Source organism: Crinia signifera, chromosome 1, assembly GCF_055691185.1.
Source record: "Crinia signifera chromosome 1, ASM5569118v1, whole genome shotgun sequence".
Taxonomy (NCBI): domain Eukaryota; kingdom Metazoa; phylum Chordata; class Amphibia; order Anura; family Myobatrachidae; genus Crinia; species Crinia signifera.
The window spans coordinates 89,911,425-89,937,761 of NC_139217.1; the positions used below are offsets into that span (position 1 = coordinate 89,911,425).

At 45.3% G+C, this 26,337-nt stretch overlaps 1 protein-coding gene across 1 annotated transcript in view; it reads right to left on the reverse strand.

Moving 5' to 3' along the window:
• The window catches only part of TUSC3 (tumor suppressor candidate 3), a 236,664-nt gene that overhangs the window by 29,513 nt on the left and 180,814 nt on the right, over positions 1 to 26,337 (reverse strand). The window contains exon 7 of the mRNA XM_083169925.1: positions 10,874 to 10,937. Within this exon, the coding sequence (XP_083026051.1) occupies positions 10,874 to 10,937 (64 nt within the window). The remainder of the gene's footprint in view (positions 1 to 10,873; positions 10,938 to 26,337) is intronic.

Consider the following 26,337-nt stretch of genomic DNA (forward strand, 5'->3'; position numbering starts at 1 on the left):
CTCTAAATACAACAATACACCCATTATTCGTAGAGTGGGGTCCTCTTCTCCGATAATCATAATACAGTATGAAGAGCTCCAGAAAAATGTATTAAGCCCTAAAGGTGCAATATTTTTCCGTGCGTTTTGAACTAGATCGCATCGCATGTGATCTGCATGCGATGCGATCGGGACCTAGTTCAAAAAGCATGGGCTGCACAGACTTTATGTCACCCTCGCACCATGTATGGACACCCTAACAAGTGATAAAGAGGAAAAATAATAAAGTATCAGCCAATCAGCCACAAACTGTCATTTCTCAAACACCCTGTAACATGAAAGGTAGGGGCTGATTGGCTGGTACTATCACTCTTGATCACTCTCCCGTTTATCACTTGTTAAGGCTTAATAACTTTGGCCCATGGTGTGTTAGGCATTTAGTATTTCCAAAGAAATGAATATAAGTTGCAGAACACGTATAACAGTACACGTTGGGATGCCTGCTGTCTTTCGTATCTGACACTACTAATCTGCCATTGTACTCTTGTCACATTTGTGATGCAAATAAAACACATACCATATATACTAGTATAAGCCTACTTTTTCAGAACAGTTTTTATGCTGAAAAAGCCCCCCTCGGCTTATACGCGAGTGAGGGTCCCACTTGAGTCAATAAGTTTTCCCAGTTTTTTTGTTGTAAAATTAGGTGCCTCTGCTTATATTCGGGTCGACTTATACTCGAGTATATACGGTATGTTGTGAAAAAGTGTTTGGCAGAATGCTTGGTGCTGCTAATTTGCAAAGTCTGTGAGGCGCCAAAACAGGCTATATGGCGCGATTTAAGGATAGGTGGATGTGGACACATCTCTAGAAGAAGATAGATTAATAAATCTGAATTACAGTATACAGAAGTTGTGTTACACCAAATAACTTCTTTTAGCCAATAGAATATAATTGATCAGAAAAAATGAATTAGTACTGTACATTAAAATGATGCAGAGAAAACAATGTTATGTAATTAATAGTTAATAGTTATCCCAAATTTGCTCATCTTCAAATTAATGCTCACTGAATTAATGACAGATGGTACTTGTCCAAAAGACAAATGGTTCATTATTTGAGTCTAGATGATTCCGTAGAAAATCGGTCATCATTATGTTATTGGCATATGACATGATTTGCACATTAATAAGGTAAAATATCTTCTGTTCTATAAATATGCTACAGTAATCAGAATGTCATGTGTAAGACATATGACGTCCCCTTGTAATGCCCTTGTCAGCAGGAATAAAGGATCAGGAAATCGATATAAATAAATCTGTCACAATATTATATAATAACATTATACTGTTTGCTAATATATGTTGATTTAGCTTAGTGCACATTTATAAGACACATAATATTTACAGTAAAGGTCATGTGAACTGTACTGGCAATGCATATGAATTCAAATAAGAGGAACATGGTGTAAGATACAAATTAACCCTTTGAGTACTGAGTGAATTTGTCAAAATAGGTGTAAAAATGGCCATTTTTATTCATCGTAATGACCTGGAATGTTTACCTGATATAGAAAATATAATCAATTTTTACACAACATTTTTTATTTGAAGTTATATAACAAATGTGAGCCCGGTGCTGGTTTTAGAAATTGCGGGGATCCCCCAACTTTCTTTGGACACTAAATTTCTAAAACCAGAACCAGCTCTATGAGCCGAGGGCTAGTTCTAGCCGTGGGAGTAGGGACCCCCCACATCATTTTTTTCAATTATCTATACATTTTTTCGATTTTTTACACTGGACAGCATTGCAAGGATCACACTGATACGACATAGCTCAGACAGGAAGCTGGGGGGGGGGAGGGGGGAGAGGCTGAGGCAGGATCCTGTCCATGAGATGGGCTTTCTACAGCAGATCCCTGTATCACAATCTGGGTGTTCTGCAAGTTCTGTACCCTGCACCAGACTAGGAGATGAAGGGCCCACCAGGGAATGTAGTGACAGGGGTCCTAGTTTAGGGGTGTGGCTATTTTCCAGAGGGGGTGTGGCCAGCTGCCACAGATGTTTGGCTAACCCTTAGTGAGTGCAATATCAAGGTATTTATAGTAAAAAATGGTAATGCATACTTCCCAACCCTGCGGCCTCATGGAAAGGGGCGTGGCTTTTCAGAAATGTCCCCTGTCCCTAGGTTTTGTGTGTATAGACATTGTTCGCATCTATTCACTGCGGTGACAGGGGGACTCCCAACATCCCTTCCCCCTCCCACAATGGAGATATGTAATGTACCAGATTACTGATGACAATGCACTGTAGAAAATACACTATAGCCCCAAGAGGCGGTAGGACCCCCAGGCAGGGGGGCCCATCAGGGGTTTTCACTATAACGCTGTGGGCCAGTCCAACCGTGTCTGTACCCCCATAATGAGCCCTGTCTGGAACTGTCGGCCCCAGCAGTGTGTGTGCGCAGTAGCCCAGGCAGACACATCACTGACAGCTGGGAGGAAGCAGAAAAAACTTCCCAGCTGTCAGGTATGCAGCGCACAGGTGGCCTTTTTCTGCAGGATTGTAGTGGCCCGGGAGGCAGGTGTCACCCTATCCCCTTGCCCAGTTCACACTAGCATGACGTCAGTTCTATACAGTGATTATAACTATAATATTTTACTTTTATTTACAATCTTTTCCTGTTGCAATACAACATTCATGTCCCCTGTTAAGTTGCAAACTAATGACAAAAAAACATTTCCTTTATGCAGCATGAGTGCGCCACACACAGAAAATATCCAGTACACAATAACAACTACTGTACATAGTAACAATAGACATTTGCTAGTCAGCAACCTGGGGGTTATTTGAATTTTTTCAGCAATTGCTGCAGTGGCATTTAAAGTGTATACAATCGCACAAAGCTAACATCAATGAAAGGTGGCCATGCAGGGTCATATAACATATAGGGTGACATTCTATGTGTTGCGGTAAAATCCGCATGTTTTTTACCGCACCTAATCGCACTTTTGAAAATCGCAAGATTGGGCCGTTTTTCGCATATTTAATGAGATGCGAAAAACAGCCCAAATAGTGCGAATAGGTGCGATTTGATGCGATTTCTTTAGTCCTGAAAATGTGCGATTTTCAGGTCTGAAAATCGCACATTTGCAGGAAATCGCAATTTAAAAAAAAAAAAAACTGCGCGGGTTCCCCCGCCAGAGCATAACCAGCCCCGGGCTCATTGAGCCGGTGCTGGTGACATAAAATCATGGTCCTCGACAAATAGGGGTCCCCTTGATTTAATGAAACCAGCACCAGGCTCAAGGTCCGGCGCTGGTTCCCAAAATACGGGGAACAAAATGACTAGGGGTCCCCCGCATTTCAAGAACCAGCACCAGACCCAACCAGCCAGCAGGGTAATGCCACAGCCGGAGGACACTTATTATATAAGGTCCCACGGCCAAAGCATTATCCCCCTGGCTGGTCAGCATGGGCAGGGGTCCTGGGTAAGTGGGGACCCCCCCAATGAAGGGGTCCCCCCCCTCCAGGACTTACCAGCCCATGCTGAAAGTCCGGGGCTGTCCCCGATGCCCCTGGGCGGTGGGCATCGGGCTGATGAAAAGTGTAAAAAAATAATAAAAACTATTGTCTTATACTGTAGAACTGTGAGTCCCAGCAAGCCTACCCTGCAAGCTGGGACATGGAGAACCACAAGTCCCAGCATGCGGGGCATTTAAGGGCCCGCTGGCACTTGTAGTTCCACAGTACAAGAAATAGTTAAATAAAATACACACTGACACCCAGAAAAATAAACGTTTAATACATCCACAGCCCACACATACTGATACTTACCTACCTTGAGCCCGTGGGACGGTCCCTGGATCCGGGGTCCTGGCTCCAGGGCTGAAGAGTCCGGTTCCGGGGCCTTGGTCCTGGTTCCGGGGCTGGTCCGGGGCTCCAGGGCTGAAGAGTCCGGTTCCGGGGCCTTGGTCCTGGTTCCGGGGCTGGTCCAGGGTCCGGGGATCCTGGGCTGAAGATTCCGGGGTCCTGGATCCGTAGTAATCCTAAGGGGTACCTGAGGAAGGAAATCCTACTCACCTGGTCCCCGGCGACGACCCCGGCATCTTCAGCTCCAGACGCGCTGCTCCCGGCTGGTACCCTCTCACGGACTGGAGAGACGCAGAGATTTTCATCTTCTGCGCCTCTCCTCAGACTGATTCTATTGGCCGCCTAGCGGCCAATCAGGAGCCGATTTTCTCGGCTATGGAGAGGGAGTGAAAAAGTTATACACTGTTTGTCCATGAATGTTATATGTTTTGTATGTCCTTTTATCTAATTCCAATAAAATATTTTAACTAATCTTTTTGATAAAGATAAAATAAGTAGTGCCCCAGCAAAGAAAGTTTTTTTGTTTCCGTTCTCTTCACTTGCATAGTCGCCAAGCCCTTCGCAATCATCAGAGCAGGCTGGGGACGGACAGCGGCGGAGACTGCCCATGGGAACACCCAGCATTTTATGGGTGTCCTCATGAAAACTCAGGGTGTTCGAATGGGTATGTGGGTAGGACGATGTCTGCCTGTGGTGGGTGGCTGACGTCAGAGGACGTCTTCGTCATGGCATTTGCAAATAAAAGTCAGTTCCTACTGACTTTTATTTGCAAGGCCAGGAGAAATCATTCATTGGTCGACGACCATAAAATGATTTCTCCTGCAGCGTATGCTTTCGAGGGGATGTGTCTTTGTTACACATCCCCTCGCATGTTAATAAGGGGAATTGGTGGTGGCAGGGGAGGGCGGGCATTCGGATGGGTGGTGTCTATGGTGCCCGGAAAACTGCGATGTTCACAGCTTACCGAGCAAACCAGAATGAGTGCCATTATTGAGATCTATTGTCTGTCACCACCACTTTTTATCCGTGAATTAAGTGAGCCGATATTCAGTCACAGCGTAGTGTCAAACCAACAACTTGTATACCAGATGCCTCCTGATGCATTAGCATATGGTATCCTTTCAAGGAAGAAGCAGCTATGCAAACTCAGGGGCTAATTCAGTAAGTCCTGCAGAAATCCAAAAATACATATTACTCAATTTCCAGGCATCTGCACATGCGTGCCATGGGGAGCGGCGACGAGGCAACAGGGGATGACAATGTGGCATCGACTGCCCATTGGGGAATTGTGACTGGGCGTTTTGTGGGAGCAGTCCGGACCACTCGGGGGCAGTGATGCAGTGGCTGCATGATGTTACATGCAGCTGCAGCAAGCGCTTCACTCAAAATCTTGAGGGCACATCGCTGGGTGGGACCCAAGCGTGCAAGGCATCTATGCCCTGTGCTTGGTGGTCCCCTGTAACCTGCCACCATGGGTTGTAGTTTTGCAAATCTTCACAAAACTACTATCTATGCTGAATTAGACCCTCACTCCGCACCTGAATCAGGCCCTTTACTCGGGAGGAGTGCCCTCCTGCCTTACATGGAAATTTGACAGTACCGTAAGGTTGACATATTTAGTGAAGTACTGTACTTCAGTTATTTAATTTATGTTTAGTCAACTCAATAGAACACAAATATGTAAATTTACTAAGATGGGAGTTCTACTGTAGATGGGAAGTTGCCCATAGCAACCAATCAGGTCTATTATCTTCTAGAAGGTGCTATAAAAATAAGATGTAGAATCTGATTGGCTGCCATGGGCAATATCCCATCTTCAATAGAACTCCCAGCAAATTTACCGCAATGTGTTTGCATTGAATATAATGAATGTCAAACAGAAGCTTTACTTGCTGTAAAAAAAAAAAAAACTGTCAAAAATACAAAGAACAAGTGCTTTCACATAATGTGTACTCATGTATGTATTCCTTTGTATTCTGGGCATTAAGTTATAAAGAAGCTTTCTTTTGTTTCTAACAAATTACACTGTTCCAGCTTTATGCATAGTTACTTGTCCATATTTGAGTATGTGCCCGTGTTAGTGATGGGCTAGTGATATGCATATATATTGGATAATCGCTATGCTAAAAAAGAAAAATGAACAGCAACACAATATATATTTAACAGATTTTAACCATTTGGCTGAAGGGGGAAAAAAGTTATTCCATCAGCACTGCTGCATACTAAATACTCCACAGAGAGAGGGGTATGAAAGAATCCGGCATACTTCAGTGCTTTGTTTTCTTATGCATTTCTATCTTGCAATGTTTTTCATTTCATGCGCACCATTAGCTGTAAAGGTGTAAGCATGGATCACACTGTTTGAATTTAACAATCAACAAAATTGTTGTCAACTTTATTTTCTAAATAAAGTTGGGTGGGAGTTTGAATAGAAAATGCTAATGTTGCCTAATGAAAAAATAAAATAGGATTTTCATGATTTTAAATACTTTAGCTAATGTCCTTCTAATACTGAATTATTTATAAACTGAAGTTTTAAAAAAAAGCTTAAAGTTTTTAAAATTTGTAAGTTTTAAAATGTCCACTTTCCTTACGTATAGCAACAAGGACCACCACGCATTAGCACTAAAATAAAAAAAATGGGAGGGGGGGGGGGTAAAGGCAGGGGTGTTGTGCTAATGCCTACTTCTTTTCTCCACCTGCCTCCACCCCTTGCTCCATCAGATGGGACCAACCCTGGTACCACCTCCTACTTCATAGGTCCTCCTCTCCTCCACCTCAGCCCCCCCCCCTCGACAACAGTGAAGATGATAGTGCATACTGGAAGATGCTCAATTAGTTTAGTGATCACACTCAGGTGTGTGAAAAGGAGGGGTAATACTGGTAATGCATAGAAGGGTAATACTGAGCATTTCCCCCGTGCGATTCGATGTGCGCTCCTGCGCGCATCACATCGCGCAACACAAAAGACGTATGTGCAGGCCATACTTTTTGTACTAGATCTCATCTAGTACAAAAAGCACACTGCTGTAGCACATCGCATGGTGTTTGTACTAGATGCAATATGGAGCTAATTGCTGGGTGTATGTATGGTCGCCTTTAGAAATACAATTTGTTTCCCCCATTACACTGAATGATATTAGTAACTAGATTTAAAAACCACATGGTAGTAGGATTCAGAGATTTTGATTACATATATTTGCAAATACATAGGTAACCCTCAAGCCATACATCAAGGCTTCTAGGAGTATTGGGGGTCCCTATTGCTATATCTAGCTGCGGGGTGCAGCACCCCAAATACCAGCTGTGAATGGACGCCTGCCCAGCACTCTGGCTACACCGTTTGCTGTCGCAGATAGGGGTTTCTGGTCTCTGGCTAATAGGGGGTTCCCTGCTACCATAAGTAACCAATAGTTACTGACTCCACCCACTACACAGTAGGCAGGGATAATCGCTGCCACCACCAGACTACTACCACGTGGCGTCTGGAATCCTGGTTCACACGCTGGCACCTGTGTACTACCTGCTAGCGTGTACGCAGTGACACGCTGCTGACACACCTGACTGGTGTTGGCTGGGTCCCCACTGGTCACTGACCAGGCCTCTGCAGTGGCACTGATTCCTTTAAATACATGACACTTCCAGTCTTAGGAGGTGTGCAACCAGGGCTATTTTTCAGTAGGCTCCAGCAGGAACTGAGGCCCTTATTCTAGTTCACTCTTTCTGACAAAATATTTCTTAGATGGACAAAACCATGTGCACTGCAGGTGATACTTGTGCAGAGATAATTAGATTTGGGTGGGGTTTTACACCTGCCTCACCTGCAGTGCACATGGTTTTGTCCATCTAAGAAATATTTTGTCAGAAAGAGTTAACTAGAATAAGGGCCTCAGTTCCTGCTGGAGTCTACTGAAAAATAGCCCTGTGTGCAACAAAATGTCATTTGAAAGTACTTTTGTTACCTTATATGACTACACATTCCATGTGACCCTCAGACAAGGAAGATGGTTCTGCCAGTAAAAACTGGGGGTAGCCACTGAATAGATGAGTACTGCACATTACAGGCCAGCCCAGGACTATGAGGGGAGAACGGGACATGGGCCATCCCAGGGCTATAAGGGGAGAACTGCACACTGGCCAGCCCATTACTAAGAGGGAAGTGCTGCACAAGGGCCTGCCCATTACTAAGAGGGGAGTACTGCAAAAGGGCCTACACATTACTAAGAGGGGAGTACTACACATGGACCAGCCCATTACTGCACACAGGCCAGCCTAGGGCTATGAGGGGAGAACTGCATACTGTCCCTCCCAATTACTAAGGGGAATACTGCACAAGGGCCATCCCAGGGCTATGAGGGGAGAACTGCACACTGGCCAGCCCATTATTAAGATGGGAGTACTGCACATGGGCCTGCCCAGGGCTATGAGGGGAGAACTGCACACTGGCCAGCCCATTACTAAGAGGGGAGTACTGCACAAGGGCCAGCCCATTACTAAGAGGGGAGTACTGCACAAGGGCCAGCCCATTACTAAGAGGGGAGTACTGCACATGGGCCAGCCCATTACTAAGAGGGGAGTACTGGACATGGGCCAGCCCAGGGAGACATTGGTTCACAAAACCCCTCTGTTTACCATAGATTATCACAAAAAAGGAATGCCATGTTATTATACTGATGATAGTTGGAAAGCATATATAAATGGAAATAGTACAATTTTATTTTAGATATGATGTCAAAATAAATCCTATTCTCACAAAATGAAAACAAATTCATGTAATTCAATATAGCAGCTGCTTAGAAAATTGCATTTGCTCCTATCGGTAAAAAAACACAGTTACTGTATGATAATCCCTAGAAGTGTCCTCAGCTCAGATTAAAATACATAACTGAAATTTGCTCTACTACAATAAATCTGCCACAAGTTACAGTGCTCATGGTGACAGTACAAGATCCATGGGAGAGGTAGAAAAAGTTGGTTGTTCAGTATATTTGGTCTAAATTTGGTATTCTAGACAGTTTAATAATCTCTTATAGAGGCTTACTGACATCTCTGCATTTACTCATCCGTATTGTAATTGTCTGTCATGCCTCTGACATGCTCAGTAGGTCTGGCAACTCTTAGGCCAGGCATCGCTTTCTAGCCTCCTTGGAGGGTTAGACTTGTGTTGCTCTGCCCTCTGAATGACTCTCCTCCTCTCGATGCCAAAGAAGCCCCTGCTCCTCTGCCCCTTCTGCGATACAATGAATGGGGCCTGTCCAAGACCACTCCAAAGGCCTACCAGCCCTGGAGCCCTGGATGAGGCAGACCGTGGTGATGAAGCTAAAGGAGACAGATGGACAGGTGCTGGACATTACGATCGACACCTTCGGCAAGAAGTTGATCCTCGACCAGGGATTCACGAAGGCTGAAACACTCAGCATTCAGAACTAACTGAAGGGGATCTTCTACGTCCACTTCCATTGCCATCTGTAAGAGGTACTGGGAGGCAGTGAAAGCGGCGAGACCCGAATCCCCTCTCTCTCGCTTTGTGGGCAATTGCCCTATTGAAAAGGAGGAGAGACTAATCTGCATGTATGCTTCACCTATTAAGAATGAGCGTTTGGAACTAATCCAGACCCTGGCACCTTATAAACTGTGTTAAGGACACTTTGTGGCTTGCCAGAAATCATCTCATTCTGCGGAGGGAGAGAATGTCTGTTCAGGACTGCCGCAGGCTGGTTCACAGCCTGCTCAGAGACTATTCCATTTGGGATAGCCCTGAGGAAGAAGAGGACTAAACCCCCTTCTTCTGTTCCTTTCCCCTTGTATGAACTGTTTTATAAGACTTTGGGATTGTGGCCCCTTCCCGCTCACTTCACAATGTCTGCTGTTTTGTTGTTGTCTTTCTATTTATTGCCCTCCCCTTATATGTGTCGGTATGATCAATAAAGCATCGGCTTGTGATTCCCCCTCCCTCACCCCCTACCCTCCTCACCCATAGTCTTGTATACTGTTTTGTATTGTTACCATTAGAATGCATAGTGCATAGTATAGCCTATAGTGTAATTGCATGCTGTATGTTGTAATATGTACTATACTGTATGCATGTGTGCTGTGCTGTGACACAGTGTATATGTTTTGAATGTGATCATCTGTTTTTTGCTATCTTTATGTACAATAAAGACTTGCCTTTTCAATCGAAAAACTCTCAGGCCAGGCCGCACATAAAACCTTTATACTTTTACAGACACCTTTTTTCTGTATGATATACAAGGCCTGACATATGAACAGAGAAAGCTCCCTCTCACCCAAACCTTGCATAACAAGTAATGTGCAGATGAAACAGAGGTAACTGTGGTGAAGCATACCTCCCAACATGACCCATTGCAGGAGGGAAACAATGCTCTGTTCCTGGACTTCCCTCTTAATTTAAGATCCCCTGTTTTGAACAGGTTAAGACGATATGACAAACATTTCACCACAGCTGATGTTAATAATTACCTAAGAGGTAAGTCCAGGAATAGAGCATTCTGTCCCTCCTGGAGATGGTCATGTTGGGAGATATGGGGAAGGTGGGCAAGGGGCTGGGGGGCAGACACATGTCATTCTCCATGTAGTCCTGATTTCTGACAGACAACATGGGCACAACCTAATGGTACAAATGAAGGAATATGCTGTATAAATCATACTGCTTATAATTTCCTAATATTCCTGTTGCAAATGTTGGGAGGTATGAAAGGATCACAGGTATCAGTGATGCTCGGCCATAGTGCTCTGCTCACGGCAATAAACCCAGCTGAATCTGGTAAGATCTTGTATCATTACTAGACTATATTTCCAGAGATCATTTTATTTTAGAACAGCCTTTAAGCTTTATTTGCAACAGCCCACAATGCTATATTGTAACCAATGTTTTCACTTTCATATTAGAATATTGAGTACCTACCTGTCCTCTAAGCCTATACATGAACAGTTGTTTTCATCCTCCAAAACAAATAACTCAATAACAAAGATATTAATAGTTTAGGTTATAAGAAGGATACTCAGCAACAGAATAATGTGAGATTCTGCAACAAACTGGGCCTGGCTGCTTCCATGGATATAACTCTGAAAAGAAAAGAAATAATTGAATTTATATTTATTTAAACATTTATAGCATCTAAAATAAAAGTTGCTCATATAACAGATATATTGAATAAATGCATTAGTAGTGAGTAGGCAGCTTCCAGTGACTATGCAGTCAGTGGCTTCTTACTGACAGCAGGCACTGCAGAACGGCATACTCAGGCTTAGGCAGATATCTACAGAAAATATGTAAATGAAAATAAAAGTCCCAGCACTCCTTGTGCCTAGAAGTCAGTCTGCTGTAGTGGCCTGCAGCCACAATCGGCCATGCTTTCCTCGCACAGCCCTTGGTCCCTTGCACTTCCCTTACTAATTGTCCTCTGTCAGCATATATCCCAACTGTCCTGCTTTCTGCTTGAATGTCCCGTGTTTTATTGGGGACGTTGCCGCATCCTGTCCGGGGCTGGCAGTGTCCTGCGGGAGGGGAAACATTCGCTGTCATTCGTCATTGTCATTCACTGAGCAGTGGTGAATAGTTGTTGTGCGCACATCAAGAGCGGTTGGGGCATGGCCAGAAACTCATAGAGCCGTTGGCCATGCCCCTACAGCGGCAAAACAGGGCTTCCTTGTCACCAGGCCACACCCACAAATTCTGGGTGGAGGTCCCGCTGGAGACTGAATGAAAGTTTTAAACTTTTGCTCTGCTGCTAACTTCCTGCTGGCTCTGGACAACCTGTAAGACTCAGAATTCCATATTTCCATCTGTGTAGGCTAAAAAAAAAACAGGGATTCCAAACTTCTACTGCAGCTGCAGAATATGCCGGTCTTGTTTTCCTATCCCTTTGAGGGAGCTGATACAAAGAGAATGTGGACAATCCATGTGAGAGTCCATCCCTCTGACCACAACATGTATAAATGGTCTAACATCATTGCACGGCTTTAAAAGCAGATGTTCAGTTGTGGATGCTGCAAAGCATTTTATTCTCACAAAAGAATATATAAAACTGCCCGTACATCAATAAAACAGAAAAAGGCTTATCTTAGGCCAAGAGATGTTTGTGTTCAGTATGCCCTCTGCGTGTTTCATCCCTTAACTCTCTCTGGATTTGATTGCTGGTAATCAGGGACTTTGCTTTACGTGCTCATAATTCCTGATACAGTGGGGTGTATTCAATGCTTTCTGCAAGCAGTGACAGCACGCAGGGTCAGTATTCAACTGACCCCCCTTCACACGCCATTTACCCCCTCGCTAGGTTTTTGGAGCGAAGGGGAAACGGCGTGTGCGCCGCTAAAAAAGTGAGGCGCCTTGCTAAATGCAGCGGGCTCTCTGCATTAGCCGCAAGCCTCACTGTTTGGAGGACAGTGAAGATTTCCCTGGCACATTAAATAGGGTGAGTGGCCGGCACGGGGGTTAAACAGCGAGGATCGTTTGTTTTCGTCTATCCCCACCATTTAACCCCCTCGCCGGCCTCATTGAATACACCCAAGTAAGTATAGGCTATCAGGGCTAATTGGATAGCCCCCAGTGAATACATTATCCACAGTAAATTACCGCAGCTAACTGGATACCAAACCAAGAAAGATATTTAATTTTTTTTTTACTAAAAATTATGAACAAGTACAAGCAGGGGAACCCTTCATAAATAACATTTAAAAACAACATTTTCAGTAAAAAAGTTACATATAAAAATCCGTAAACTTTATCTGGTTTCTAGGACTACTTGCAGGGTGCAACCAATCATTCAACATACCATTATGTGACTTCCCTATAGTGTTCAGTACAATGTGATTCAGTACCATGCTGATTATAGAGATAAACTTTGAATAAAATACTGTTCTTACTCATCATTTTATGAAATAAAATAAAAAATTTAAATCGAGCTACGACTACTGTTACAATATTTTTACCTAATAGAATAGCATTTTATTAAAATGTTACAAATATTGTTTGGTTAGTACACTAGCTCATGGAGAATGCCTTTATTTTTACTTGTATTATTTGGGACTGCTAAATCCCAGCATATCTTGATGACTTTACATAACAGCATCGGCCACATCCACATTCATCACATTGACATGATTGGTATGACAACAAAATGTTCTGTGTGGTCTCGCCGTTACTTACCTGGTACAGCAGGTACGGTGGCTCCATTGATGTCTTACGGGTCCAGCGGTGACAACATAATGACTTCTGGCTTATGCTGCATTGCTTCCGGTGGTATGGCTTATCTTAACTCGTAGCTTCTAGCCCTTGCCTCCCCTCGTAAAGCCTAAATCTGACCCTCCTTACCTACAGCCTAACATTGACCATCTAGTCCATGCAAAAGGTTGACATTGTGAACACTTTTGACTTTCTGAAGATATTAACATATTGAATGTGGACATTTAACCAATTTGGACATCACAACAGCTGGTATTTTGCTGTGTACATTATGGGAACAATGTAGTTCTGTGAGGCTACATCGGCAATCTGCAGAAGCCTCAGACACAATTCTGTTTACAGCCCTATTGCATTCAAAATTGTGTGAGTTTGGGGCAGAGGCGGAACTAGCGAGTAGTGGGCCCAGGTGCAAAAATATTCTTTGGGCCCCCCGCCCCACTCAAAATGGGAACAGTGTGCGCCAAAGACGGCTGCAGTGTGTGTGTGCGTAAGATTAGGGCTACAGGCTGTGGGATTTGTGTGTATGGTTAGGGTTACAGGCTGTGGGATGTGTGTGCATGGTTAGGGTTATAGGCTGTGGGATGTGTGTGTATGGTTAGGGTTATAGGCTGTGGGATGTGTGTGTATAGTTAGGGTTATAGGCTGTGGGATGTGTGTGTATGGTTAGGTTATAGGCTGTGGTGTGTGTGTAAGGTTAGGGTTATAGGCTGAGGGGTATGTGTGTGTATGGTTAGGGTTATAGGCTGTGTGTGTGGTTAAGGTTATAGGCTGCGGAGTGTGTGTATGGTTAGGGTTATAGGCTGCGGGGTGTGTGTATGGTTAGGGTTATAGGCTGCAGGGTGTATGTGTATGGTTAGGGGTATAGGCTCCGGGGTGTGTGTATGGTTAGGGTTATAGGCTGCGGTGTGTGTGTATGGTTAGGGTTATAGGCTGCGGGTTGTATGTATGTATGGTTAGGGTTATAGGCTGCGGGGTGTGTGTGTATGGTTAGGGTTATAGGCTGCAGTGTGTATGGTTAGGGTTATAGGCTGTGGGGTGTGTATGTATGGTTAGGGTTATAGGCTGTGTGGTGTGTATGTGTGGTTAGGGTTATAGGCTGTGGGGTGTGTATGTATGGCTAGGGTTATAGGCTGTGTGGTGTGTATGTGTGGTTAGGGTTATAGGCTGCAGGTGGGTGTGGTTAGTGCTATGGACTGCTACGGACGGGAGAGTATGGGTAGGTTTAGGCTGTGGGGAGGGGGATGGGTGGGGTTAGGCTGCAGGAGGGTGGTGAATGGTTGGGCTGTGGAGAAGGTTACTGGGGTGTGTATAACTAAGGTTAGGCTGAGGGTGGGGTGTGTTACAGTTGGGCAGCAGGGGAAGGGGGGTGTATGGTTAGTTAGGCTGGGAGGGTTAGGGTTTGTGCCCCTATTACATTTTTAGTTCATTTCTTCGGCACACTCCACCCCCCCCCCCCTTAATATAGTAACATATTTTTTTTCTTCCAGCTTCCGTTTTTTATCGTTTTATTTTTTTTTTTTTTACTTGTGTAAATTTTTTATTGAATTTTACAATTTACATGTTACAGTACATTTCTAATACTGACTCTACAAGCTAACAAAACTAAATGAAATAAAATACAGTGAAATTTAAATCTAAGGTCTCAGATTTGTATCCTTATTGGTAACGTTACAATAAAGTTTTTTTTTTTTTACAGAAAGCATCGCGTGCTCTGACATATATAACATAACATACATCGTGGGGAGCGGGTAAAACAAGTAGTGTCGCAAGCACCCCAATGATTAGAGCCCATAAAGTGGCACCGGGTACCGTGTCCTCTCTCCCACAGACATGAACTAACCAGCATTCAACCTGTAGGGGTGCCGGAAGCTAGTTCGGAGTCGTTCCATCTATCCCATTTTGAATAGTAATGTGGAAGTGTGCCTCGCAAATTAAATACATGTCTCTCATGCCCCGAGACTTCATTGACTAATGCACGCCAATGTTGGATACTAGGGGCAGAGGGGGCAAACCAGTTTCGCGCTATTATAACCTTGGCTAGAGATATTAAACACAGAACATATCTATAAATCACAGGGGAGCAGGACTCCGCCAGGTCCAGTGCAAATATACATAGCCGAGGCGAAGAAGGTGGGAGCGTTGATTCTGTAGAGCGAATATTGGACCATACCTCCTTCCAAAAGTCAAGGACAGTGGGGCACAGCCATATCATATGCCAGAAGTCTGCCTCACTGGATCTACACCTGGGGCATTCCGCATTCTGCCTTAATCCCGCCCTGTGCAGAGATACCGGGGTACGGTACGCTCTGTGCATGACATAAAAGGATACCTGCTGGTATTTGACACAGGGAGTAGAACACTTGACTGACTCCAATACCTGCACCCACTGGCTGTCTTCTAGGGTTTCCAAGTCTTGTTCCCATTTAATTTTCAGACTGACCAGGACCTGGGGGTTCATATGTGAATTTATGCTGGCATACAGACTAGAGACCTGCCCCCGCCGTCCAAGTTTGAGGATAAGCTCCTTGACCGGAGAATTAGAAATAGTAGGCACTATGCCCTCAAATTGAGTTTGCACTGCATGTCGCAGTTGAAAGTATCTAAAAAAGGCTCTGTTAGATACTTGAAATTCTGTGCTCAGCTCTTGAAAGGACTTAAGGGAATTGTTTGCATACAATTGATGGATTGACGTAAGCCCCGCCCTGAGCCATATATTATCGTCAGATATAGGCAGCAGTTCCTGGAAGGATACATTGTGCCACAAGGGTGTATCCCCATCAATACCCCCCCAGTCAAAAAAGGAGTGTGAGTGTCTCCAAACAAGTAGGGTCTGTCTCAGCATAGGCGGAAAACCTCCCGACGGCACACCAGACAGCAGGAAGTGCAGCGGTGGCAGCGCAATGCCCACTCTCTCTATATAAAAGTTGTGAAATGTAGGCCCCCCCCGTCCCCCAACCCATTCAGAAGTATGTACCAGCTGGGTTGCTAAATAATAGTTACGTAGGTCCGGAAGACCCAAGCCCCCGTCATCACGTGCCCTGGTCAGAGTCCTTAAGGCCACCCGAGGAGTTCCCCCCCCCCATATGAACGAAGAGACTACGCTCTCAATTTTTGTAAATACTGTCTTAGGGACATATGTCGGGGCGTGCTGTAAAACGTATAAGTATTTGGGCTGCACAGCCATTTTTATTAAATTGATACGTCCAGACACAGTCAGGGGGAGCTTTTTCCAGATATGAACCTTTTTCTGGAAGTCTAACGTGACCGGTTCCAAGTTTTGTCTAACATATTCCGTACTATCAGCAGTTATCCATATTCCCAGGTATTTGAAACGGAGAGTCCATTGGAGGGGAGAACTAACTGGTAATTGGCTAGGGATCACCCCCGACACTGGGAATATATTAGACTTGTCCCAGTTAATTAGTAAGCCTGAGAAGGTACCAAAAGAGTTGACCGTATCCAGTAGAGCTGTCAGGGAGGGACCGGCATCATTAAGAAAGAGCAACATGTCATCAGCGTATAGAGCTATCACATCAGAGCAGTTATTGACCGAGATGCCCCTAATCGCCGAGTGGCTCCTGACCATACAGGCCAGTGGTTCAATAGCTAAGGCAAAGAGAGCCGGCGATAGTGGGCACCCCTGCCGGGTTCCCCTGCCCAATTCGAACCGATCGGTGATATAGCCATTAATAGACAGTCTGGCCTGGGGGTTAGAGTACAATAACTTGACCCAACGTATAAAGCTAGGGCCAAAAGCAAACCTACGCATGACCTCCCAAAGATATGGCCACTCGACCGAGTCGAAGGCTTTGGCCGCGTCAAGTGACACTACCACCGCCCCCGACCCATTAACATCTCCCCTTTGTATATGTCAGAATAGCCTGCGTAGGTTCTGTGTAGTCGATTTACCAGGCATGAAGCCCGTTTGGTCATCATTAAATATGGTAGTAATGACAGAGTTGAGGCGTACCGCCAGAATCTTCGCCAGGATCTTTATGTCGGAGGACAATAATGAGATCGGGCGATAGGATTCCGTAGCCACAGGGTCCTTACCCGGCTTCGGGAGGACTATGATAACCGCCTCCATCATAGATGGGGGTAGAGTGTCCGCTTGGAAAAGAGCATTATATAATGTGAGCAAGTAGGGGATAAAATATTCTTTGAATTTCTTATAAACCTCTATAGGGATACCGTCGCTGCCCGGTGCCTTTCTATTGGGGAAGGATGCTATGGCAGCCTCAATCTCCAAATGGGTAATTGGCGCTTCTAAGAGAGTTATAGATGAAGGGGAAAGACGGGGCAGAGAAATCCTGGCCATATATTCATTTAATTGGTGAGGTGTATATGTGACTCTGGTAGTATATAAATTAGAATAGTAGGCTTGGAAAACTTGGGCGATGGCAGGGGTAGAATATTGTAGTGTGCCTGAGGCATCTCGGATTTGCTGGATGGCACCTGTCCCCCTTTCATCCCTAGCTAGGTAAGCCAAGTAGCTACCACCCACCTCAGCCTGCGAGTACATGGCATGCCTATTGAACAACAATTTACGTTTGGTTTTATCCAATAAATAGGCAGACCATTTACGTCTAGCAAGATCCCATCTTTGGCGGTCCTCAGGCGATCTGGACAGTATGTACGTTTCTTCCTGCCCCTTACACTCATCCTCTAATCTAAGCTCCTCCTCTCTGCTGGCACGTTTAATATTTGCCACCCTCTTTATAAAAGAACCCCTCATATAGGCCTTGAAGGTATCATGTTTCAGCGCCAAATCCATACAAGAATTATTACAAGTATCGAAGTCGTTCCATTCATCTATCACCGCTTGGCCATCTACAATTAAGTTTAACCAGAATGGGTTAAGCTTCCATATACGGGAAGTGTGGTCCAGCTGGGCATCCAACACCAATAATAGAGGAGAATGGTCAGATATCCCCCGTTGTAAATACTGGACATCAAGCACTTTAGGTGTCAGATCAGATGAAACCAGCGCTAAATCTATTCTTGACAACGTATTACAACTAGAAGAGTGGCAGGAGTATTGACGCTGCAGAGGGTGTCTAATCCTCCAAATGTCTAGTAAATCTAATTCACTCACTAGTTTGGCAAAGGGAGTAATGGCGGGCTGTAAAGGAGGATTAGGGGCCTGGGATTCATTCCACCTGTCCAGATATCTGTCCATGTAATTATTGAAGTCTCCAACACAGAGGACCGGCGTACCAGGTGCCAGAGAGACAAAGGTCACTGCATGTTTAAGTACTTCATTGCTGTAAGGAGGAGGCACATAGACAGCAAGGATGTGAATAAGTTTGTGGTTGACATGGGCCCTGAGAAAAACATATCGGCCATATTGGTCAATTTGGCTGTGTACTAAGTGAAAATTGACGGTCTTTCTAACAAGGACCGAAACGCCCCTAGCATTATTTGAAAAAGTGGAATGGTATAGGAAGCCCACCCAGGGTTTTTTAAGAGCCAGAGTTCTACCACCCACGAGATGCGTCTCTGAGAGACAGGCAATGTCTGCTCTGTATTTTTTAATCTGGTTAAGAACCAGGGCCCTTTTAATACGGTCGTTCATACCCCGTACATTCCAGCTGAGCACATTCAGGCCGTTTGCTACCTTAGACATTCCGCAGTAAATTTGGCATGTATAAGAGCAAGACACGGCTTCCCAGGCTCAGCTGGGGGCCGCCCACTAGAGTAGCACCTTCCCACCAACAATGCAAGCCGTAGGCCACAAATAACATACACGCAACATTTTAGATACAGATACCAATTATTTCGTGTGATAGCATCACTGAGACCAAAACATAAAAATATAATTCCTAAATAACAATAAAGTCCCAACCACCCCCCACCCTGCATATCCTTAAAACTAGATATACCTGTACCCTTACTTAACTACCAATTTAATGTAAAGAATACAACTTAAAAAAGCAGAAACCCTAGGGGTATAGGGATAGAAATCACCCTATAAACTATAACCAGGCATGTAGCTCCGATGGGGTATAAGAAGTAATTTTCCCTTAGAACCTAGGTGTACACGGATATCGGGAATACATTAGGAGATTACTAGCCCACTCACTGTAGGAAGACCCATAGCGGATCCAGGCCCCAATAGGGACCTAACTTAAAGAACCCATTAATGCTTTCAACAAAAGAAGAAAATCAATGCATATTATTAGTCACGAGGCTGGGCAAGACGGTCCAGCCATGCCTCTGCCTCCCGTGCGGAGTTGAAAAAGTGCGTAGTGTCCGCATGCACCACACGCAGGCGGGCCGGGAACAGCATGGAATATTGAATCTGCCGTTCTCTCAGCCGCTTCTTAACATTGAGAAACAGAGACCTGGACTTCTGCACATCGAGAGCAAAGTCTGGGTACACCGAGACATTATGGTTATCGAATTGTAGTGGGCCCTGCGTCCGGGCCAGCCTCAGCAAAATGTCTCGATCTTTATAGTTCAGGAAACGGGCAATAAAGGTGCGAGCCGGCGCACCCGGAGGCGGTGCTCTCATTGGGAGACGGTGTGCCCTTTCCACAGAAAACTGGGGGCTGAAATCCTCACGCTTGAAGATCTTAAGAAGCCAGGTCTCAAGGAACTGTTCTGGAGCAGATCCCTCAGCCCTCTCAGGCAAACCCACCAGGCGGACATTATTTCGCCGTAGCCGCCCCTCCATATCCGAGATCTTGGTCTTGACCGTTGCCATTTGAGCCGACAAATCTGCCACCGTAGCTTTCAAGGGGTTGGTGATGTCCTCCAGATCAGAAATCCTATGCTCCGTCTCACCAACTCGCTCCCGAAGTTTTTGCATGTCGTGCCTTATTAGGGATATATCAACCTGTACCTGACCAATTTTATCCATCACTCGCTGCTCAGAAGCTGAAATGGCCAATAATATCTGTTGAGTTGACTGAGCAGGAGTCTCCTGAGTAGGGGCTCCAGCACCCACATCCGCGGGGGGGGGGATCATCAGAATGAGGTGGAGAGGTGGTCGACTGCGAGCCCCTTGCATATTTTTCCAGCCTGGAAGCCGCAGCAGCGTGCCCCGTCTTCCCCATACCGGAGGTGGGTACTACCAATGTGGTGTATATCTTAAAAAAAGAACGTAGCAGATAGCTGTAGGCACAGGCAGATCAGGTCTAGCAGCCCCAGTAGTGTTATTTAAATGGATGAACCAGAGCCGACAATCAAAGTGTATATCTCAGCGGAGACTATAGTGTATATCACAGCAAGGATAGCCCAAATGGTCAGCAGGCCAGATCCACAATCAGCGCAGAGGGTTGCCAGCACTCGGACACAGGACAAGTACTGTGCTCTGTGTACAAAAGGAGACCAGAGCAGACAGCTGCAGTATGTATCACCTCTGGGACAGCCCAAAGTGCCAGCAATCCGGTGTCCCAGTTAGCATATAGGGTTATCAGTACTCAGATATAGGGCACACACTGTATGCTATGCTAGCAGATAGGTCAGAGCAGACATCTATAGTGTGTATCAAAACGGGGGATGCCCAGGGTGTCAGCAGTCCAGTGCCCCCTTTAGCATAGGGGAGTTTGAGCAGTTCAGTGCCCCAACCCTCACAGGGGGGGTGTCGATGAAGGTATATGGGACACACACCACTGGTCATGCAGGGGGGGGAGGTCAGAGCAGATAATTCAGGTACCCTCCGCACAGCTGCAGCTCAGGTACCCCACCCCAGCTCCCTCAGAATGTCTCTCCCAGACTGGCCTCAGCTCCAGGCACTCACCCCCACCTCAGCGCCAGCCCAGCCGGGCAACTCACGGTTGTGGTGTTTGGGTATGGCAGGGCAGCAGCCGCAGCCTCCACCGCCTCTCTCCTGCCGCCCGTGTGATGAGGGATCCGCACAGCAGCTTTCAAAATGGCGCCCGCCTCGTGTAGGAGCAGGACGCCGTATTTCTGAGCTCAGCGCCAGTCAGCCCACCCGCAGTGAAGCACTCGGCCTCTCCAGCGCAGGGTCCCGGCGGCTGTATTCTGTGTCGCTCTCTCGTTGCCGCAGCACAGGGGGCACCTCGCGCGGTGTCTCTATCCAAGATGGCGCCCGCGTGCTGCAGGGGAGAAGGGTCACAGGCAGAGACAGACCAGGCGCCGCAAGCCCTCACCCGGACCTCCAACCACGCAACAAGGACAGGGGGGTCTTCCGGATCATCGGTGAGTGGGTGAGATGTCACCCAGGATCTTTTAATCAGGATATATAGGCAGGGGTTTGCGGAGCTCACTTTTTCCCGTCCGCTCACATGCCTGTCCAAGCCACGCCTTTATCGTTTTATTTTAACAAGTTTTATGCAGCCCCCCCCCCCCAATGTATAATGCGCTGCCCCCTCCCTCCAAGTAACTTACCCCTGGCACGGCAGCGCTGCTGTCTGTGACGCTCACGCTCCGCCACTCCTCCTCCTGGAGCCCTCCGTGCTCAGCCTCAGAGCAGACAGGAATTCACTTCCTGTCAGGCTCCAAGACTGAGAGCAGCAACAGGCAGCCCTGCGATTGGCTGCCTGTTGGAAGGAGGACAGTCACCGCCGGACACGGAATGGATGCAGGGCGCTGCTGCCTTTGCTTCTGCATCCATGTCTGCCCCACACGTACATGCACCTGCCGCCCTGCCATGTACCCACTGCCACCCGCGCACGGCCTTGCACAGTATAAAAAAAAACCCACGGAACTCTGTCATGCCAGTCAGGCGGCAGCACCGGGCCCCTTTAACCCCTTGGGCCCCGGTGCACTGGCCCGTCTGCACCGGCGGTAGTTCTGCCCCTGGTTTGGGGGATGGGCAGTGAGGGGTGTGAGATCTGATGCCGTTGCCTGTGTTAAAACTGCTGCAATGGCAACTTGCACCCTTCATCTGCAACTGGATTCCTCCTATGAATGTCAATACTGTAAATGTTGACATAATCACTGATTCTATTGATATGATATTTTAGATCAACCTTTTTTCTTTCCTGTACCCCTCAATTAGGCTTTTCATTTAGGAGTACCCCCTCCTCTCAATTTGAAATATCCACAGTATTTACGAGTGTCCTTATATTATGGAGTAGCAGAGGAGTAGTGTGCGGTCAGGAACCGGGACCCTCTGTGTCTGGCCGCTGGCTGTGTACTGTCTCCAGGGTTCCCGCTAACGCCTGTAGGATTAATGCCACTGCTTCCTGTGCAAGCGCGGTGCAGATGATCACTGATGTCTGAGGACAGAGCAGATAGCTCCAAGTGGATTTCTAGATTTCTGGATTTTATACTCATAAGTATGAGAAGCGCAGATGATGCTGCAGAAGTTAAGCAACGTGGTTCATCTCCACAGCAATGGGAGATTTCATCTGCCATTTGGAGACTTTTTCCTCTTCTTCCGCCATTACCAATATTATTTTCCCCCAAGGTTACTTTTCTTATCTGATACCTGCTGAAGTGTGCCTATGTGACCTACTAACTTTTGTGCCTATGTGCTCTGCTGAATTGTGTGCCTATGTGCCCTGCTTAATTGTGTGCCTATGTGCCCGCTGAATTATGTGCCTACTGTATGTGACCTGCTGAATTGTGAGCCTATGTGCCCACTGAATTGTTTGCCTATGTGACCTATTGAATTGTGTGCCTATGTGCCCTGCTGAATTGTGTGCCTATGTGCCCACTGAATTGTGTGCCTATGTGACCTGCTGAATTGTGTGCCTATGTGACCTGCTGAATAGTGTGTCTATGTGACCTACTGAATTCTGTGCCTTTGCGATCTACTGAATTGTGTACCCATGTGCCCTGCTGAATTCTGTGCCTATGACCTGCTGAATTCTGTGCCTATGTGACCTACTGAATTGTGTGCCTATGTGACCTACTAAATTGTGTGCCTATGTGACCCGCTGAACTGTATGCCTATGTGACCTACTGAATTGTGTGCCTAGTCAAAAAGCCATTCGCAACATCTCTATTTCTTTATTATGTATGAAAAGGTAGTAAAAATGGCAAAATATACATTTTTAATTAAGCCGAATTGTCACACAATGAATACAGTGTAGGACACACAAATTAAATGCAGTCAACTGTGCAGTTTTACTTAATGCTTACAACTGTACCAGTCCAGATGCTACAGTGTCCCACGTGGTCCATAGCCTGCCGGAATGTGGTTCTGAAGTTTAGTTTTGTGTTCTCAGTGTAATGGCATCTCATTACAGAGCCTTTTAGGTCTAAGCACAAATGGTAGGTAAGAGATTTTCAGTTCATCTAAAATTTAAAGCACATTATAGCCTACTTTGACAAAGCCGAGCTTGATATAATGATTCGTTCCTTCAGATTTTTTTCTCTAAAACAGACATGGCCATATGGCTTCTTCTACAGGTGGCCAGCTGGTGCCGCTCTGCTATCTCATTCCCCAAAGTATACACAAAGCAAATGGCTGCAGTTATGATGTTCCATAAGGAAAAGACTGAGGTTTTCAGACATCTGTATGGTTACAGCAAGATTGTGTTATTTAAGCCTTGGTATTTAACAAATTTTGGGTTCACGGATAAAGGAAAGCAGGAAAATAAATGTCAAACCAACTGCTAAATGACACACCAGTGGTCAGTGACAGAAGGCTCAGGGGCCTGATGTAACATCATACACCTAGACAAGCGGCGTGAGACACTTGCCGGAAGTGAGCATTGACGAGTGGTGTAGTGACTTTTTTCTGTTTTTCCACTCAACTGCACAGTCAGGGTACCTTGAGAACCGCATGTGGGAAACACTGCTCTAGACTATGCACTCCTTTAACCTGTTCTTATTATGCTTGAGATTGTATTCTCTCACAAACAATGTAATTATACAGTATATGCGATATATGTAAAGTTAAGTCCTTTTTAGTACCATTTTCTGTATATGCACTTTCTTGTTTTATGATCAAGGTTCACCACTATGTATTTTGCTGTGGAGTATAAATGATTATTGTTATTAATAATAATATTAATAATAATAATGTTTTTATAAAACATATAAAACTCATAAGTTGCGATGTACCAAGCAGCCGTGGTGCATCTCGCCTACCATTGTCGCGATGCTCATCACATATGTACTGACATATATGATGAGCAACGCTAAGGACTTCTTCCCTGAAAGTCCCTCTGAGCATGCACAGAGATGCTAGTGGCTCTGGGGCATGCTGGGAGGGATACTCAAACAGCAGCGCTTGTGGGAATCAGCAAAGTAATATTAATGATGATGTCGGTTAGCCATACGGAAGGAGGCACAGTATGGTAGGTGGTTCAGTTTCTAAATAAAAATATTCAATATTATAAAATCATTTCTCAGAAACTTAATATGCAAATACTGCAGCAATGTATAGATTTCAAATAATTAGTAGTCATAGTTTAAAACGAAATACAAAAAAAAAAATTCCTAATTTATTTTATCAGCAAGCATTGTAATAAACCGCAAATACATTACATTGGGGCTCATGAAAGAACTAAGCTGATTTCGTTTCATCGGAAATGACTGAGGGCCATTTAACAATTAGTTTCATTTGTTTTAATCTTCTATGAAATAATAAGATCTTAAGTAATAAAACATCTGTAAAACATGATAAGTGAAAACCATACGTCAAATTTAATTATGGGCATAGAAATAGGCTTATCAGAAATGGATGTTTTCCAAACTCTGCAGAGCGCTGTTTTATAGTTTGCCTTCAGATGTCAAAAAGTTAACAATCACCATTTACAGTGTTTTGCCAAGCAGCAGTTATAAAATGTAAATTAACAATGACTATGAAAGGACGTGGATCATTCTAACAGTAAAAATATCACCGGACGAAACACAACACACTTTGCAAAATGAACCCTTTAGCTAGATGAAGGCTCAAATTTAAAGCTTCCTGGTTTTTGATGTCATTACTCTTGTGCACATTGTTATGTCATGACTTTTTAATTAGGAAGGTACAGTATGACTATGACTTTGGGGGAGATAGAGGACACGTAGAGGAGATTCTCATGGCAGCCAGCCAGATTGTAGCTACTGTATAACATTATACTCTATAAAGTGATAGTCATGATCTATTGTCAACTTCCCTACATGTTCACTTCACAGGATTTGATACATCTCCCCCTTTTCCACCAATTATGTTACACCTCACTCCTAATATGTTTTTCCCTAGGCCATATCCCTAAATCCTGTATTATGAGGGGATGCAGTTAAAATCCCGGCGGTCGGGATCCCGGCGTTCAGAATCCCGACGCCGGAATCCCGACCGCTGAAATCCCGACACTTTCTCCCTCCGTGGGTGTCCACGACACCCCTGGAGGGAGAATAAATAAGCATGCCGAGCATAGCGAGGCACCGGGCCCGCTGCGTGGCGAGCGCAGCGAGCCCGCAAGGGGGGGGGGGGCGATCCACGTCCCCCCCTTGTCGGGATTTCGGCGGTCGGGATTCCGGCGTCGGGATTTTGAACACCGGGATCCCGACCGCCGGGATTTCATGCTGAATCCATTATGAGTGGTTCCTCATATTTGAATGCTTCAAGAAGAGGATATGGGATAGTTACATACTGTATTATGGCAGGTAAAATGAATGGGCACCTCTGCTAACAGAATCTCTATCACTCTCGTAGGTGAAGTCATATAAAAAGACGTTTTACTAGTACATTTATCCTGTACATTGGACAAATACAAAAAGGAAGAAAAAAATAGGGAAAATGTATCTGTCCACTACAGCGGTTCTCAAACGGTTACTTCAGACTCCTTGCATCACTGGGTGCTCTGCAAGTCCTGCCCAGCAGCCTCTGCTGCCACCAGCAGGCTGAACTCCTGGCTCCCTCAGCAACATGCAGATAGCCATAAAAGGCACTCCTGGCTCCCACTGTCATCCTCTGCCATCCTGTCATCCACTGCTTCCCTTCCATTACCAATACCTTCACAGCAGGTATAAGCTTTAACACTTGCATGAATATATAAAAAATACATGCAGGGCAGGGACTTCAAAAGAGCTTGTCACTGCAAAAGTGTAAGAACTTAAGCGGTCACTTCTTTTTGTGCCTCTGTAATGTGTAGTCTTCTGGCCACACATGTGTGGCAGCAAGGCAAGGTAAGGTTGAGGTAACTTGCTGGGGTCCTGTGATAATTTTAATTGTCTGATGGGGTCTTAGAGCAAAATATTTTGAGATCCCCTGGTATACTATAGTTTCCACATCTGTGAATACCTGCCTTGTCAAGTATTTGTAAATATTATCTAAGTGTCTGCAAATCATTGTTTCCACCCCTGGGTATATCTGCCTTTTCCAGGGCTTATTGTACTGTATCTTATGTTTTACTGCATTGCTGCTACAGT